Source organism: Protopterus annectens, chromosome 6.part0, assembly GCF_019279795.1.
Source record: "Protopterus annectens isolate FY-2018-M chromosome 6.part0, PAN1.0, whole genome shotgun sequence".
Lineage (NCBI taxonomy): Eukaryota > Metazoa > Chordata > Ceratodontiformes > Protopteridae > Protopterus > Protopterus annectens.
Genome location: NC_056737.1, coordinates 457,622,709 through 457,639,088, shown reverse-complemented (window position 1 = coordinate 457,639,088; position 16,380 = coordinate 457,622,709). Strand labels below are relative to the sequence as shown.

The 16,380-nt window shown below is 37.4% G+C and overlaps 1 protein-coding gene and 1 long non-coding RNA gene across 2 annotated transcripts in view; both read right to left on the bottom strand.

Moving 5' to 3' along the window:
* LOC122804369 overlaps positions 1 to 11,254 on the bottom strand; it is a 218,782-nt gene extending 207,528 nt beyond the window's left edge. Inside the window, exon 1 of the long non-coding RNA XR_006365216.1 lies at positions 11,102 to 11,254. This is a non-coding gene — a long non-coding RNA (uncharacterized LOC122804369). The remainder of the gene's footprint in view (positions 1 to 11,101) is intronic.
* On the bottom strand, positions 7,162 to 10,368 carry LOC122804367 (cytochrome P450 1B1-like). The gene has a single exon (XM_044074185.1). The coding sequence runs from the start codon at positions 9,664 to 9,666 to the stop codon at positions 8,038 to 8,040; it is 1,629 nt and encodes a 542-aa protein (XP_043930120.1). The 5' UTR covers positions 9,667 to 10,368; the 3' UTR covers positions 7,162 to 8,037.
* Positions 11,255 to 16,380: the final 5,126 nt, after the last annotated feature.

Below are 16,380 nucleotides of genomic sequence, written 5' to 3'. Positions count from 1 at the left end.
AAGTAAATAAATCATAGTACTGGTTTCAGTTCCATTTTTATTGTTATTGAAGGAAACCAGCGTACTTTACAAAAACGATGTACCTAGTAAGGTTCAATAAAACATTTTACAATTTCACTATTAATGGCAATGGAATGTATCCTAAAATGTCAGCTTTTAACTTTTGTTAGTTTAGTTATTGCAGGTCTCATCATATCAGCAAAAATCTTTCTTGACCTTTATTGCAGTCGTCCATAGCATAGACAAATGAAACACGTAAATGAAATAACTAACTCGTTTTTTTTCAACAGTAGTCTTTTCATCAGATCTATTATCTGTACAATACTGTAATAAATGATCTGAGGTCTCCCTTAAAATTATGTAAGTATATATTTACATATATCACAAAGGCTTCATATCCACATCGAAATAAACTAAACCAAAAAAAAATGGTCATATGACATGATTAATTTTATTAAGAAATTTGCAAATGACATTTTTAAACATTCCTGATGGTCTATTTTTGATTTGTAGGACAACATTTGCTTAAATAGGTTTATACAATCTCTGATATAGGAATTGCCCATGTTTATATTTTTGTATATATTTAAAATATTCCAGAACTTCTTGTATGCTATTTAACACAAAAGCTGAGGAAATTATTTTCAAATTTATAATAAAGGACAAAAATCTATAATTTCAAAATCATTCCTTTTATTATGCGGTTTATAAACTCATAAAAACAGAAGATAATATCACAGTTTTAATAATACACATTCATTACAGTAAACTAACTTTTTTCCATCTCAGAAAGTGCATTCTCAGTTAGGCTGTTAATAGAATTGTGCTGTTACACTAATTCATTGCTAAAGTCATTAATAAACTTATACATTGTTTTCCAACCTGTATATTTAAGTAAATAGATTTAACACCTGTAGTTTGTTCATACTGTTTTTATGTATATCCCTTATGCATTATTACTTGCAGGTGAATTACTGACATCAATAAAAATATTGGTAAAGGGTATGAATTTGTCTAACATTTAAAGTTTTGAAGAGATGTTGAACTGTGATAACTGGATAGTGTTTTAAGGATTTTTAAGCTTAATGACACAGAACATCTAGGAGCATGCCAAACACCCAAGAGACACGCACAAATCACACACACACACACACACACACACACACACACACACACACACACACACACACACACACACACACACACACTCTGCATGTACAGGTTCAAGTTGTGCATTGTTTTCATACTTATATGCTAACTACCTGCTAATGAAACACACTGCGGTGGTGGTGCTGCGGTAGCGTTGTCGCCTCACAGTTAGACGTTGCTCGTTCGATTCTCAGTTAGAGCCTCGTCTGTGTGGCGACATGCGTGAATGAGCGTTCCTTCATTGAAGGTTGTGTGTTAGGCCCGGCAAGCCAGCACGTAAAATTCTACTGCCAATCATTAGCGGACCAGAGTTCCACTGTGGCAACCCCTAACCGGGAAAAGCCGAAAGACACAAACAAACCTGCTAATGAAACATAATACAACTTGACATGCCCAGCTCATCCCAATTCATTCTTGGCTGGATAAGCTGCAGAAGTTCCTTAACCACTGCTTATATCTCCTTCCAACACAACATAAGAATCACCTTGCTTCTGCTTTGTGCATTATTGAATGTCATCAATACTTTTGACCACATTACATCCTCAATAAAACTGTTTTAATCATTCAACCTCCTTTTTGTGAAATAATACGTCCATATATCTCTCTCCCTTGACCCATCCATTATCTTCTGATTGTGTTTTTTTTTGTCCTCCTTCGTCTTTTTTAATTTGGCATCCACATAGATTTTTCTCTGTAGCTGTCCAACAAAGGTTTGAAGTGAACCTCTTATGTTTTACCATCTACTGAATGCAATACAGTTCAAAGTACTGCCTATCCTGTGCCTGTTTTTTATATATATATATATATATATATATATATATATATATATATGTTCTAACATACTTTCAAACTGTCTCTGTTCATCACTTTCTCTTCCTTACCCACCTGAAGACTTTTTATCATAGTATTTTTAGTGTAAGCAGAAGTATGGGTGATCCTTCTGCTATAGTCAAATGTTGACATAACTATCTGTGTCCTTTGCTTCTCTTGTTCTTGTTTAATTGGTAAGTGAGCAGTTCAGGGAATATGCCGGTATAGATATATAAGCTAATGTATTTAAATAACTGTTCTCCACATTGCCACTCCTGTGGCATAAAGAGGTGAAGCCCTAAATACAGCCCAGGTGACCTCGATCATTTGGCATCCCTGATGGAGCTGTCAGAGAGGATGGGCATGTTCATCTTGGGGGTAGGGTGTTTAATGATGATGGCCGATTGCTTGAACCCTATTGAAGATCAGGGCTCCCACATTGCCAGCCTAGGGCATGCTAAATAGCCTTGGCTGGTCAAGGATCCTGGGCATGCACATTCTCACAGGTCATGCCTTATTACCCACCCAATGCCTATATAGTCATAGAAGCCCTTTTCATCCAGGGAGGATGGAACCTGTCCAGCAAAGGGACACATTGGGTGTGGGATCTTTGGAGAAAGGATCTTTAGGGGAAGTCAGGTATCTGAAGTCTGTGATAAACCTGACAAAAAAGTAACTATTCTCCCCAGTGCAGTCAGTAGGCAGATTTTTTTTTCCTAAGATGGAAAGCTGTGACCTTAACAATGGTGCAGAATATTCCAAATATAACCTTTTCTGAATTCCAAATGACTAGATTAATTTTTATTGCATAAAAGAACCAATTACTGTAAGCAGCTGTGAAGACCCAGTCTGTAGCTTTATGCTATAATGCATAGTAGGGTGATGGTTGTATTATCAAATATAGTATATTACCTTTACATTTTGACAACAGAGTGTACGTTTTGTTTTGAAATACAAAGTTCTTTGTTTAAGCTCATTTTCCTCACTAGTGTTCAATTAATAAACAAGTAGTAGTACCAAAAACAGGGTACAAATAAGGGGAAATGTGAAGAACAGTATGTGATCTTGACAAAGTAGTTTTGTGGTGACAGTAAGGTGAAAGTTCATAGACAGAACCATCAGATGGGAATTGTTTCCTGTACACTTATTTCTTGTGCATAACCTTTATATTATTCCCAGTATCACACACACACACACACACACACACACACACACACACACACACACACACACACACACACACACACACACACACACACACACACACAGATGCACACACACATGCACACACAAATACACCCAGTGGCTAGCTGTTGTCCCCAACTACAGCTGAATGTTTGAGAATATAGTAGAAAAAAGGATCAATTGGTCACTGGGAAGTGGATATGGTCAACAAGGAACTACAGAAAAAGTCCTAGATAAAAAAGTGAAACTAGTCTCCATGGCCAGATGCCATGCAAATACTGACTGGTGATTCATTATTTTGCAAGGTAAGGAAATGACTAACACTCATTCAACAGGCTCTGTCAGTGATTAGCATGACTATGAAAGAGTGCTGGTATAATGTTATTTGTTCCATTCCCATGTTTTATGCTCCCACTACAGTAGTGCCTGTCTTAGTCTGCAATATTTGCCCCCTCATGACATGTTTTAATTCCATTGATATTAGCAGGTGCATATCTAATTGCCAAAACATACAAATTATAGAACTAACATTCTGTGCTTCCATGCAAAGCACAGATCACAACATGCATTGTCATTATATCAGTGAAATCATTTCTTTCTATCAGAAAATCTTCCATATACATTTCTTTTTTTTTTGTTTTCTTAAACTGAGATTTACAATTTTCACTGTTTTTTCAAGTTCACATTTTGTGTATCATGTCAGTATATTAAAATAAATACTCATATAGTGTTGTACAACTTACTATCAAAAAGCTTACACAATATTGCCTTCATATCTCCTAAATATAAAGTTAATATGAAAATCAAATACAATCAGAAAATAATTTTATTTTAATCTAGCGGTGGCATAGTTAATGAAACAAGTAATTTAAAAACCTTTAAAGCTGTTTAAAAATATGTTCAAAGTTGTTAAACATAAACATATGGCTATAAGAGATAAAAGTTTTTCCTAACATAAAACTACATAATTGTGTTTAAGATGTGAGAATTAATGATCCTCTGCTTTTGAAATTCAATATTATTTTCAGAGTGGTTTGCCCATTTACGTATGATTTTCAGAGCCCTGTGAAGTCACTTAAATAAACACGAAGGAAGGAAAACGGACACTTAAAGGGGAAATCAAAAAGAGGAGTAATAAAGATATTTTCTTCATTTACGGTTGCATTAAAACATTGGCAGGTTTCCTAGTGCCTTTGTAACCGATTCTTTAAGGAAGGTCATTGTCAGCTCCAAGTTAGGACCTGGAAGGAAATTACAATTTAGCACACACTTAACAGAAAGTAGCAGTTGCAAAGAAGTTAAAAAAATAGCGGATAATATCATTACAGATATTGAGATTAGTGTGGTGCCAGATTTTCCTCTTGGAAGGAACAAGAAAACAACAGTTTAAGTGATTTTTGTGCATGTGGTTTGAGTTAGTACTTGGAAATGAAGGGATTTAGTGCCACAGGGGGAGCTCTAATATCACACTTGGGTCATTCCTGCAACACTTCTGCTGTGTACTGATAATGAAACTCTGCACATGTGGGTCGACTGCGAATGAATGGCAGATTTATTTTAAACAGCACTCTGATTCATATGCATATACTGGAATATGTCTTAAAATCTCTAGTTACTATATGCTTCCATGCATCAGTCACACTAGTGCTCCTTTCACCTCTCTGTATTCTTTACTAATAAGAAATACTGAGAGAACTGGTGTGGTCTGGTCAGAGCTGTACTCTCATTCAAAGAAAGTACACTTTTGTTTAATACATTGCTACTGTACCTCTTTTCACAACAAGGGCTTGAGAAAGTGTCCAGTACCCAGGGAAAGCTGTATGAATTAGAAGGATAACAAACAGCTGTACTGATGGAATAACTTTCAGAAAGCTATATAGGTAGCATTCTCTGGGGATATCTGACGAAGGTAGATAATGTTTTATAGTACACTGGAGTCAGATGTTGGGCTGTAAACAATGGATTGTGAGCCTGCCTGAATGGTGAATGAGTAAACAAAGGTGGAGAGGTGGAAATACTAGTGTACACAACTTAAACCATGGAAAAGGTATATTTTGAGTTTGGATTAGAGCATTATGCACCTCACTGATGCAGCATAACAAAAAACATAATGCTGTATAATTTGTACCCACTACTCCCTGGCAGGACTAGCTGCTTGGTGGTGTAAACCTTGGCTTCAGATGATTGTCACTGTTGAAGAGAGATACCCCGAACTCATATGCAAAAATGGGAAAAGGGGTTATGGATGGATGGATTTGTACCCATTAATGACAGTTATGCTCCAGCATGAGATAATGTCTGCACTAGCAATTTGGTACTGTTGACCTGGATAGCAAAAATATTTAGTAAAATAATGGAATTCATCTTAAATCTGCAGCATCTTAGTCACTGTAATATCCTTAAAGAACTTAAAAGAAACAGAATTCTCTTTAGTCTTCTGTGCAATGCTATTAACAGAGCTATGTATGCTCAGTAAGGCAACCCCCTTTTTAAAACTACCAAATATCCAAGGAAGTTAAGTGACTTGTTCAAAGTCATACAGCAGGGATGTGGGATTTGACAGCATTTAAACCCTAACCTTTTTGTTTTTAGTCCAGTGATAGCCATTGCACTAAGCTTCCCAACCACAAGTTGCCTTTAGAGAGTTGAGTTCTTGTCTCCCATATGACAGGCAAAGGTTTTCAATACTGTGGTAATGGCTACCACACCTCAGGTATGTAAAGAAAAGTAACATCATAATTATAGTGAAAGATGAATGAACTTAGTACATCCAATGAAGTAATATTTCCTGCACAATCCATATGACTTTGAGTATGTGGCATTTTTTCTATCTGCCTTTTTTTATGTTCCTGATTGCCCATGAAAAAGGGTACCTAGTCTAAGCAGGCTTTAGCCTAATAAATAAACAGCAAACATAACATATTTCAAGAGTGAATCGCAAAGAGGTTATAAGCACTTTATATACCAAAAGTCTCTGAATAAAAAATTTAGAAGCATATCCATTATTTCCATTCCTTGTAACAATTAACATCACAGAGTACCATGTTTTTCACTGGTAGGGAAGAGCAGCAGAAGTGCGAGTGATTCAGGTATTGTATGGGCTGGGTACAGTGATGTTTCAGATTATTACATGACTGACCACATTTGGTAATGACTGGTGCACACAAGGTCACTAGATGTTTCACATATAAGTAGAGAAAACACAAAAAAATGAAACAACTCATTCTGAAGCTACTAGACTGAGTAGTAAGGAAAATTATAACAAAATGTACTAAGTATAGGAAAATAGCATTCAGACAGCTATATTGTATTATCACACACTAGAAAGCATTTTACATATCAGTACCTAGCTATTTTAGTATGAAAGAACTCACTTAATTCATACAAAGAAATAAGCAATGTTTGCAATAAAACACACCAAAGTTCACATTTATTGGGAGGTACAGGTAACCCTGCAAGGTTTAGAATACGCATTGCACTGACAGCATTGCATGGCTTTCAAAAATTCATAACCAACTAAGCACCACAAGGTGTATTTTATTTTGGAAACTGCCTGATGTTACACTGACTTACATCATGCAGGACACTATGTTCATGAGTACGGGCTGGCAAGGTGCAATAAGTGAGGTGGGATTTTACACAAAAGGCAGAAAGGCAGAATCTTTGGTAATACCCTGCAAACATTTTGTAAATCCAGGTTTTCAGTCAGAGAGCAACAGCATTCAACAGTTTACAGCTTTGGCAATGATGGATTGCATAACAGTGGAATGTTCCTTCCAAATCTTTTGCTCACTGAACCCCAAATGCAGAGCTTTAATAAGCTAATTAGAAACTACATTTGTTTTATACTGCTTTATATTCAACATATGTAGTGCAGGGCAGTCCAGTAATTGCTTTATATCTACTATAATGAGTTAAACCCCTAAAACATGGCTTGGCAACTCCTTATTTATTTCTTTTATGTGAATAGATATGGTTTACTAAAATTATATATATATATATATATGTGTGTGTGTGTGTGTGTGTGTGTGTGTGTGTGTGTGTATGAAGGCTGTGTGTGTATGTGTGTTATGTGTGAGACAGTGTTTCTGTGGACTAAGCAGCATTTGTGTTTGCATGCTAACATGCATATTAGAATTTTGTTTTGACCAGCTAATTGCATTAGTAATAAACTTGTTAACATAAAGTTGCAGTTATACTCTGTGCTTCTAAATGGCAGCCTTTTTTGCATCTTTGGGATTCAAACCTCTACTAGTGAATAAAGGACATGTGCTAAGAATGAATGTTGAATGAATGAGGAAAAGGCAATTCAGAAAGAAAGAGGTAGCCTTATTCACTATAATTCAAATAAAAAGGCAGGCAAAGGAACTATGTATAAAATAAAAAGGAAGCTTAACTCATTTATATTAAACTTATTATACTAAGGTGCAGAACCCTAAACTGTTTGAACCGATCAAATGCTGTAACAGAGAGAAATCTGTGAAATGCCAGAACTTTGTAAAGCCCACTGCTGCATAAATGCTGGACATTTTGAAAAAAAAATGTGGTGATGACAGTTAGCTATGCATACTGTTAGCCATACACTGGCATGTCCTCATCTTAAACAACTAAATACAAAGAACACTGTTCAGTAAATAGGAAAATATAATTTAGTTCAGTACACAATAGATTAATTAAACACAGAGTAGCTGTAAATTAGTTAATTCAGTAAAATACTCTGATCAGCTTAACTTACCATTGAGCACATAATGGGTAGTGTGATAAGGTTAGTAATAATGCCGAATATAAACTGTATTAAACCATTTGTTTTAAGTAAAAAACTTCACATTCAATAGGTTCAGTTTAGTCTTTATGAAGAACTGGTTTGTCACCACCGAAATGAGTGATAGCAGGCTATTTATTCATGTCATTATTTGGCATAATAAAAGGTTCATAAAGAGGATATTTAGTAATACCGTTTACCATTTCACTCCTCTTTTTAACAACAACTGTAAAAGGTTGTGGCTTTACAGCTAAACCAGAGATGCAGTCCATGGTCAGTTTCTCAGAAGGGTTGGCTTGGAAAGTACACTGCTGAAGGAGAATGGATGTAAACAGGAATATCTGAAGTCTGGACAGCTGGTCTCCAATGCATCTCCTCTTACCTAATGAGAATATCATCACGCTGTTGACCAAATCCTTGTCAATACTGCCATTGTCATCTAGAAACCTGGATGGGTTAAAAGTACCAGGATCTTTCCATTTCTTCTCATCGTGATTGACAGACCACTGATTAATAAACACCACAGTGTCTTTTGGAATTTCAAACCCATCAATAACAACATTTGCTGTAGTGGCATGAGGAATGGTTACAGGCACAAAACTGGTGAAACGCAAGGTCTCATAGATAAAAGCTTCTAGATGTGGAAGTCTCTTACAGTCTTCTAAAGTTGGAAGTCTTTCTCTTCCAATAACTTTATCTATTTCTTCTTGAAGCCTGTTTTGAATATTAGGGTATTTAATCAGAAGGAGAATGATCCAGGTAAGAGCAGTGGATGATGTGTCTTGTCCTGCTCCCAGGATGTCTGTAACTGTAGCTTCCACGTAGTCCCTTGTTAGTCCGTGGCTCTTTCCTGTTCCATGTTCAACAAGTGTGATAATGGCATCACTCATGTCTCTAGTAACATCTGGGTTGTAGGTTTGTCTGTGTTGTGTCACTTTATTCTTTACAAAATTGAAAAATTCTGTGTTGAGTTCCTTAAAGGACTCGTATATATTACGTATAGGGTTGGGGAAAGCCTGCAGCCAAGGCAAAGTGTCCACAAGGCTGCCAGCACTAACTGTCTTCCCAAACTTGTCATTTCTGCTCAAGAGGGCTCGGAACTCTACATCATCATGGCTGTATCGTTTGCCAAAGCAGAGGGCACATATCACATTTGCTGCTGCAACAGAAAACTCATGGGATGGGTTAAAGTACTGTCCATGTTCTCCAAGCTGCATGAATACCTTGATGAGGTCTACTGCCTCAGCACACACATGCTGCTCAAACAGTTTTTTGGTATCTGCATTGGCTGTTGAGAAAGCTCTAAGAACAGAATGAGCTATCCTTCTTTGGGATTTCCAGAGACTGTTGTACCCCCCAAAAGCCATGCTTTTCCCACCAGAAATTATCTGGAAAGATGCAAACTTCGGTCGTCCTGCAAATTCTGTACTTTGTCTGATCAAAGCTTGCCTGATGGTTGACTCCCCATTAAGGACTATGATATTATGCCTGCCCAGTCTGATCTGGAATATGTTGCCATACTTCTGGGCTAGTTTACAGAAAGTTAAGTGGGGCAGGTGCCCTAGCTGCATTGCATTGCCTACTACAGGCCAGGCAAAGGGACCCGGAGGGCTTCTCTTATTCATGACATTGCTGACCCACAGGCATGCTTCCAGAAGAAATAGGAAAACAAAGGAGAAAACCAGTGCTGGTTGTACCTGTCCGCCCCAGTCTTGGATTAGACTGCTTCCATTCACTCCAAGTGTATCCAGCAGAGCCATGATAAAACAACAAAGGCGTTTTCTTGAATTTTCTTTTCTTTCACAATCACCTTATTTCTTTTTCTAAATAAATTTTATAAAGTTTTACATAATAAGAGATCTAAAATTCATTTCCAGACAGACTGTTTTTAATCTTCTGTTTTGTATATTATTTTTCAACTTTTTTGTCCTTTCCTTTTTAGAGCTGTCCATGTGAAAGTCAGACTTAAATTATCTTCGGTAATTTACATACTTGGTGCATTCAAGGATGGATCTATATTTAAAGTAGCCTAATTTCCAGTTTCTTCTTCTGCTCCTTTAAGGCAAAATATTTTTGTCCACTTCTTGTGTGCCCTATTTGAAGTTGATTGCCCTATAACTGTTGTTAAAAATCACTTGTCCTGATATATTTTATTTTTCTCCTTGCAGCTTAAAGCATAGCATTACTTAAACATACCCTGTTTTCCCTGTTCTTCTTTTATATATATATTTCCAAGGGTTGAGTTTGTCTCCTCCCATTGTGGTGGTCTGGAAGCCCCCCTCCCCAGAGCTTCATTCAGGTTGTAAGACGATCTCTGTCCACTGAGACATCAAATGATTTTAGTGGGGGGGTCAGAAAATTCATCAGGATGAAAACTGCAACAGAGAAGTCCACTTGACAATTCAAACCAAGATACTTTTCTTGACAAGGGACTCAAACAGGAATGCCTTAACACGTGTACTGCTGAGTTCTACAGCAAATTAATTAAAAGTAAGCTGGTCGTCTGCTATTTTGAAACTGCTGAAATACCAGTAGCTAGGATGAGTTTCCCTTATTTGTAATTTATTTATGCTTCTGTTTAAGCTCAGAAACTTCCTACAGTGAGATCCATTCAGTGTCTTGTAATAATGCAGTAGTAATAAAATGCACACAACCAAATGAATAACTGAAACATTATTTTACTATGATTATGCTCAAAGTTTAGTAGTTAGTGTCTCTCATCCTATTTTTTATCATATTGGGTTATTTAGGCATGAAACTATCTACAGTCCTACAATAATAGGTAGCTGAATGCAACTATGTAAGGCAATGTTGAACAAAATATTTTGTTTTCTTTGCCTTGACAGATTTTGTTTTCTTTTAGTTTCTCACTGCTCCCATAGAAGACAGTAACAGTGCAATACATTCCTGGCAACCTCAGGTATCTCAAGAATTATATACATTTTATATTTGTCTTATTTGAGAATAAGTTTAACAGCAAACAGACATTTCTGAAGATATCCAATAAAATTACAGAATTTAAAGGGTGTGTATGAGAGAGAGGTATTTGGAATGAGAGGCATAGAACTGCATACATTAAATAAGGGAATTTTTCTGCAGTACACTGACAACACTATTACTTGTCACGAGTATCCCTAATGAATTTACTAACACAGCCATCAGAATGATATAAAAATGCATACATTTATTTCTTACCTTTTTGCCAGTGATGGCTCTTGAAAACATTCATGTTAAAGATGAAACCTGCATAGCCACATAAACTGCTTGCTGACGGCATTTTCAGAGAAAATAAATCACAAGCCCATACAGCAAACTGTGCCTCTTTCTTCTGCTCTTTGAGGAAGTAGAAAAGGAAACTATTTCTCTTCACTTAGTGTTCTAGCATGCACCAGCGAAATTCAATTCAGAACAGACTAAAAGGAGGGGAGGGGGCTTTTCCATAGTGCTTTTGCTATAAAGGTACATTGGTCTGGTGTGTTATTTTAAATGGTCTGCAGGACTTAATAGTAACACATATATTTTGCAGTATGGGATTTCTAAATCTGTAAACTGGATAAGCAGGGTCTACCCTGGCACAGGGTGCCATATGGATATAGGGAACCCATCTAGAAAATAAGTAAAGAGTCCAGTTCCTATTGTTCTAGTAAATTAAGTATAATACAATTCCTGTTACATTTTAGCTTCAATGCACAAAGCACCAAATAATAAATGTAAATAAAGCAAATATAAATAGAATTCATACGACAGGTAAGATGTTTACAGACAGAGCCCCAAAGAAAAATAATGGTAGTCTGTGAGACTTGCCCGAGTCTTTTGTTCTGCATGTTAATATAATTTACATATACCTGTATGTGACTTTTTTCCAGAATAGTCTCTTATACATTTACTTTTTTAATACATTTTAGTGGCTCTGTACCATCACAAGCCTCCCCCCATGATTCTGTAGGACTTTTATTGTCAGCCTTTTATTATTCCCTCACTCCAAAGAGTAAGCTGCATCTCTTGCTAATGCACCAATTACAATCTCCCTTTACCAGAACATATTTGATTCACTCAGTCTGCATTTGAATAATACCTGGTTGGGGAAAAGAGAAGAGGTGAATGAGTCCTGTCTCCTGAATGTTAGTGTGCCATTATTTTGGTTTTCAGCACCAACTGCAGCGGGTCATTAAAATGAGGTGCTGTTCAGTGTTAAGCCATCATCCTGGCTTTAGCTGACACTGTTTTCTCCTTACTCCATATCACCTGACATGTGTGCCATAATGCTGTCAAACTGAGTGACCTCTTCAGCTCAGAAATTCCCTAATATGCCAACATGTATTCCTGAGTAAGCAGTGTGTTCATCTCACAACATTGCCATATTTATCTTTCCTCTTCCACTGTGAGGTGACACAGCATCAGGATCACCTGCCAATCACTCCTGAGAAAAGTGACCATGTCATTCTAATTCTCTAATCATGTCTTGAGTCCATTCTCAGATTTGGGTTACTAGAGGTATAAGTGAGCATTTCTTGCCATGAGATGGTTTCACATGCGTGCGCACGCACGCACACACACACACACACACACACACACACAAGCAAAATGTGTCTCATTACATTTTTATATGTGTGTGTGTGTGTGTGTGTGTGTGTGTGTGTGTGTGTGTGTGTGTGTGTGTGTGTGATAGATATATATACATATATATATATATATATATATATATATATATATATATATATATATAGGAGTTTATGAGGATTCATCAAAATGTAAAAGCATCAAAGCACAGCTGAACATTGTTTGCATTTTGATAAATCAACTAATCAAAAACCCCAAAACAGCTCAAGTCATTCATGTTGCTGTCACATCCACTGACAGCTAATCGCCTTTCATTACTAGCCCCACCTCTCACTATCCCTCTCAATCCCCCTTTCTCCTTTTTCAAACTATCTCTTACCTCTTCTCTCCCATACTCTACTACCCCCTCCTTTTTTCATATTTTTTTCATGCTTTTTTCCTCGCTAATTTATGTATATATTAATAGTATATATTAACAAGACATAACTATGTTTATTGAAATCTCTTATGCACTTACCATTGTATCTTGTACTCAGACTTGCCATTTAATTACTGCTCAGTTTGTTTTTAAACCTAATATGTAATTACCTTTTTGTAGTATTGTCATAGTGTCTTTTCTTCTAGTACTTACTTCCCTGGCTAAACCTGAACATGGTCTATCTGAATCAGCATTCTTCTCTGGTTAACAAAATAGAACAAACAATAAAGACCTCATTTTCAGTTCTGTTAACTCAGCTAACCTGCTCTATACTAAATGCACAACTATCCTTTTCCTGGCACTTAACATCACATTATGTTAGCTTACTGGCAGAAGGAGACAATAAACCTTTCTAGTTTGCCCTTTAAGGTTATTCAACATTCTACCATCACTCCATGCTATTCTTGCAGCTTATATATCCTCCACCTGTCCCATACCCTCCTGAATACTTTCATCTATTTGCTCTACACTGCCATTTTTGCAGTCCATTCCATGGGTCAAAAACCCTCTTCATGAAGAATCACTTTCAAAGAGCCAAAGAACAGTTGGTTCGATTCAATTGGTTGCCTATACCCTTTCACTCTTCTCTGCCCTTCCTATTTAGGATGACTCCTTCCCATCATCCTGACATGATATTTTGCACACATACCATTCACCCATGTGTTATATGACTTTTGGTGAAAAGAATCTGACCTCTTCTATTTTCTGGTTATGGCCTTTGCTCTCCAGTTCATCCATTCTTCTGATGGCTCTTCTGTCTATTTCTTCCAACAGTTTGATGTCCATCTCCTTGTATGACCTCTACAAATGTGTACAATACTCAGAGTATGACCTAGTCAGTGCCCAATAGAGGGGGAACTTTACTTTTGATCTAGCATATATTGCCTTGTGGATACATCACAACATTTTGTAGGCAGCTGACTCTGCTCTGTCATTCTGTTCCCAATTATCCAGTCAAGGTGTGACCAGCACCCCCAGACCATTTTCATAATCTGTTGGCATCATTTCCATTTCTGCCAGTGATGCCCCTCACCAAGGCTGCTGTGGCCCAGATGGAGTATTTTTTCATTTCTCTGCAATGCGTTTCATCTGACACCTTTCAGATCACCTGGTCAACCTTTCCAATCTTTCCTTAGACATCACCATTGCCTGCTACTGCACCTCACTTTGTACCTTCTGCAAAGGAAGAATTCTGTGCCCTCTTCTTTCAGGAGTGTCTGAAATGAGCACACTAAATTGTATTAGATCAAGGAATGATAGCTGCTATATTCCACTACTCATTTTCTTATTCCCTTTCAGTACAAATCTCTGTGCCCCTAATCACATTTGCAGCAATCCATTTCCCTTGTTTTGACCCTGCTTTACAACCCTTCCATTTTTACTTCCAGTCACCTATATGAGATTGAGCTAGATGTGTTCCACTCCAGTTTTCTAATAACTCAGTCAAAAAAAAACTTGATCAGGTTTGTCAGACAGTTCTTTCTGGATATGCATCCATGTTAGATGGTCTTGAGATTGTTGTCATATAAAAGCATCTAACTTTCCACTCAGGATTCACTCCATGAGTTTCCCTGTCACTGCTGTCAGGCTGATAGGCCTGTAGTTCACTGGATTTATCTCACTCCATCAGGACTTGCAGAAAGACACCACACTTCTTAGAGATGTAGCTAAGGTGGGGTGAAAGGGGTGGCTGTCTAGGGCTCAAACTGTCAAGGAGCTCAATCAAAAGGGATGATGATACAGGATTGCAATACAAGCATTGATTTATGAAGCCGGAATGCTGCTACTGCATTTCCAGTAACAACTGAAGTATATAGGGTGTGCTATATATGGTCATTTTACTTCAGCACGTTGCTTAGCTGTTTGTTAGGTTGCATGTGTAACCAGAAGCTTGCTAGTTTCATGCATGACAACAGGTTGAAGATTTTTTTTCTTTCTTCAACTTTGAATGTTTCTTTGAGTTGAGGAGGTGCCAGACTGAGAAACTGCACAGACAGCAGTTGGCTGAGCTATAGTTTTGACAGCTCAAGTCTTACAGTCCTCTGCATTTCCACAACAATCAATGATCTGTGGGAGCCTCTGTCAGGGAATCTGCCATTACACTGGTTAAATTATTAAGCAGTAATTGGTTGATTGACAGCTACTTTATTGACAAACCATTTCTACAAAGATTCTCTTTTCTCCTGACCTAGTCCAACTGCAGGGGTGCTTATGCTTAGCAAGAGAATACAAGAGGGTAGCCCCCTGCAGTGGGGTTTTGGGGGCTTGCCCCTCATAATGCTCTGGCTGATTTTTTAAATCTTTATTACACTGGATTGGGATCAGTGATTACTCAGCACATATCTTTGTTGAGGACCCTTATCAGAATCCCATTAGGTCCCTGTACTTTAATATCTCTTAAGGAAGTCAGTGCACTCTCACCTCTTCCCTCATTATCCTGGTGTCTATTCACTGCTCACCTCAAAGAACTCTATCATCTTCAAAGCATAGCAGCCTCTCTTGCTTCCTTCTGTAAAGATTAAAGTAACGTATTCACTAAGTAACTGTTTTTGTTCAGTCTTCCATGATTTACTCCTCAGGCTACTGAGGTACTTCCATACATACCTTCCTACTTAAAGCTATGCACAATAATAAGCCTTTATTCTCTTGTCATACCCTTTCTATCAGTTTAAATTTCATCTTCTGCCTTTCTCAGCTTGATATTCTTTGTTGCTTTTCTGATTGCCTCTGTATTCTGTGCTTCCTCTACTTTTCTATCCCTCCTATTCCACCTCTTGTATTAATTGTCTTTTGCCCACGTTTAGTCTCATCTTCCACTGTAGCCACATTGTCCTTTGCCTTTCCCTTAACTTGTGTCCACAACTCAGAGTACTACATTCATGACTATTTGTCCTGCCCCAAATAATTTTGATCCACTCCCACATCATTTTCTTTCTCTTTGCATTCTTACCCTTCTCCAAACTCTGTACCTCACTATGATATGATTGCTGCCATCTTGTGTGGGACTACACCCAAAAGTACAGAATTCTGAATGTGATTCTAACATGATGGAGAGGAACAGGGATGACCAGCATGTTCACCTGAGCAAACTAGTCCTTCTCCATCTTGGTTAGGATGATATCCAGAATGTTATCCTTTTGGGTACAGTCCTGTACAAGGTGGCTGACTGCTCTCCTGGTCCAAAGCTTCCATCACCCCCCATGCCCTCTCTACCCTCGAGCTCAGAACTTCCAAGTCTGTTCCTAGAATATTCAGATCTTCAGTAACTTCAGTCCTCTTCCCCAACCTCCACTGTTTTATTCTTTCTACCAGTCACATACTCTTCTTTCTTCACTCAAAAAAATGTTATTGATTTTCTTGAAAGAATAACAAGTAACTTACTTGTAATTTATCTAACAGATTAAACAATGTAGCAAACTAGTTACATTATTTGCAC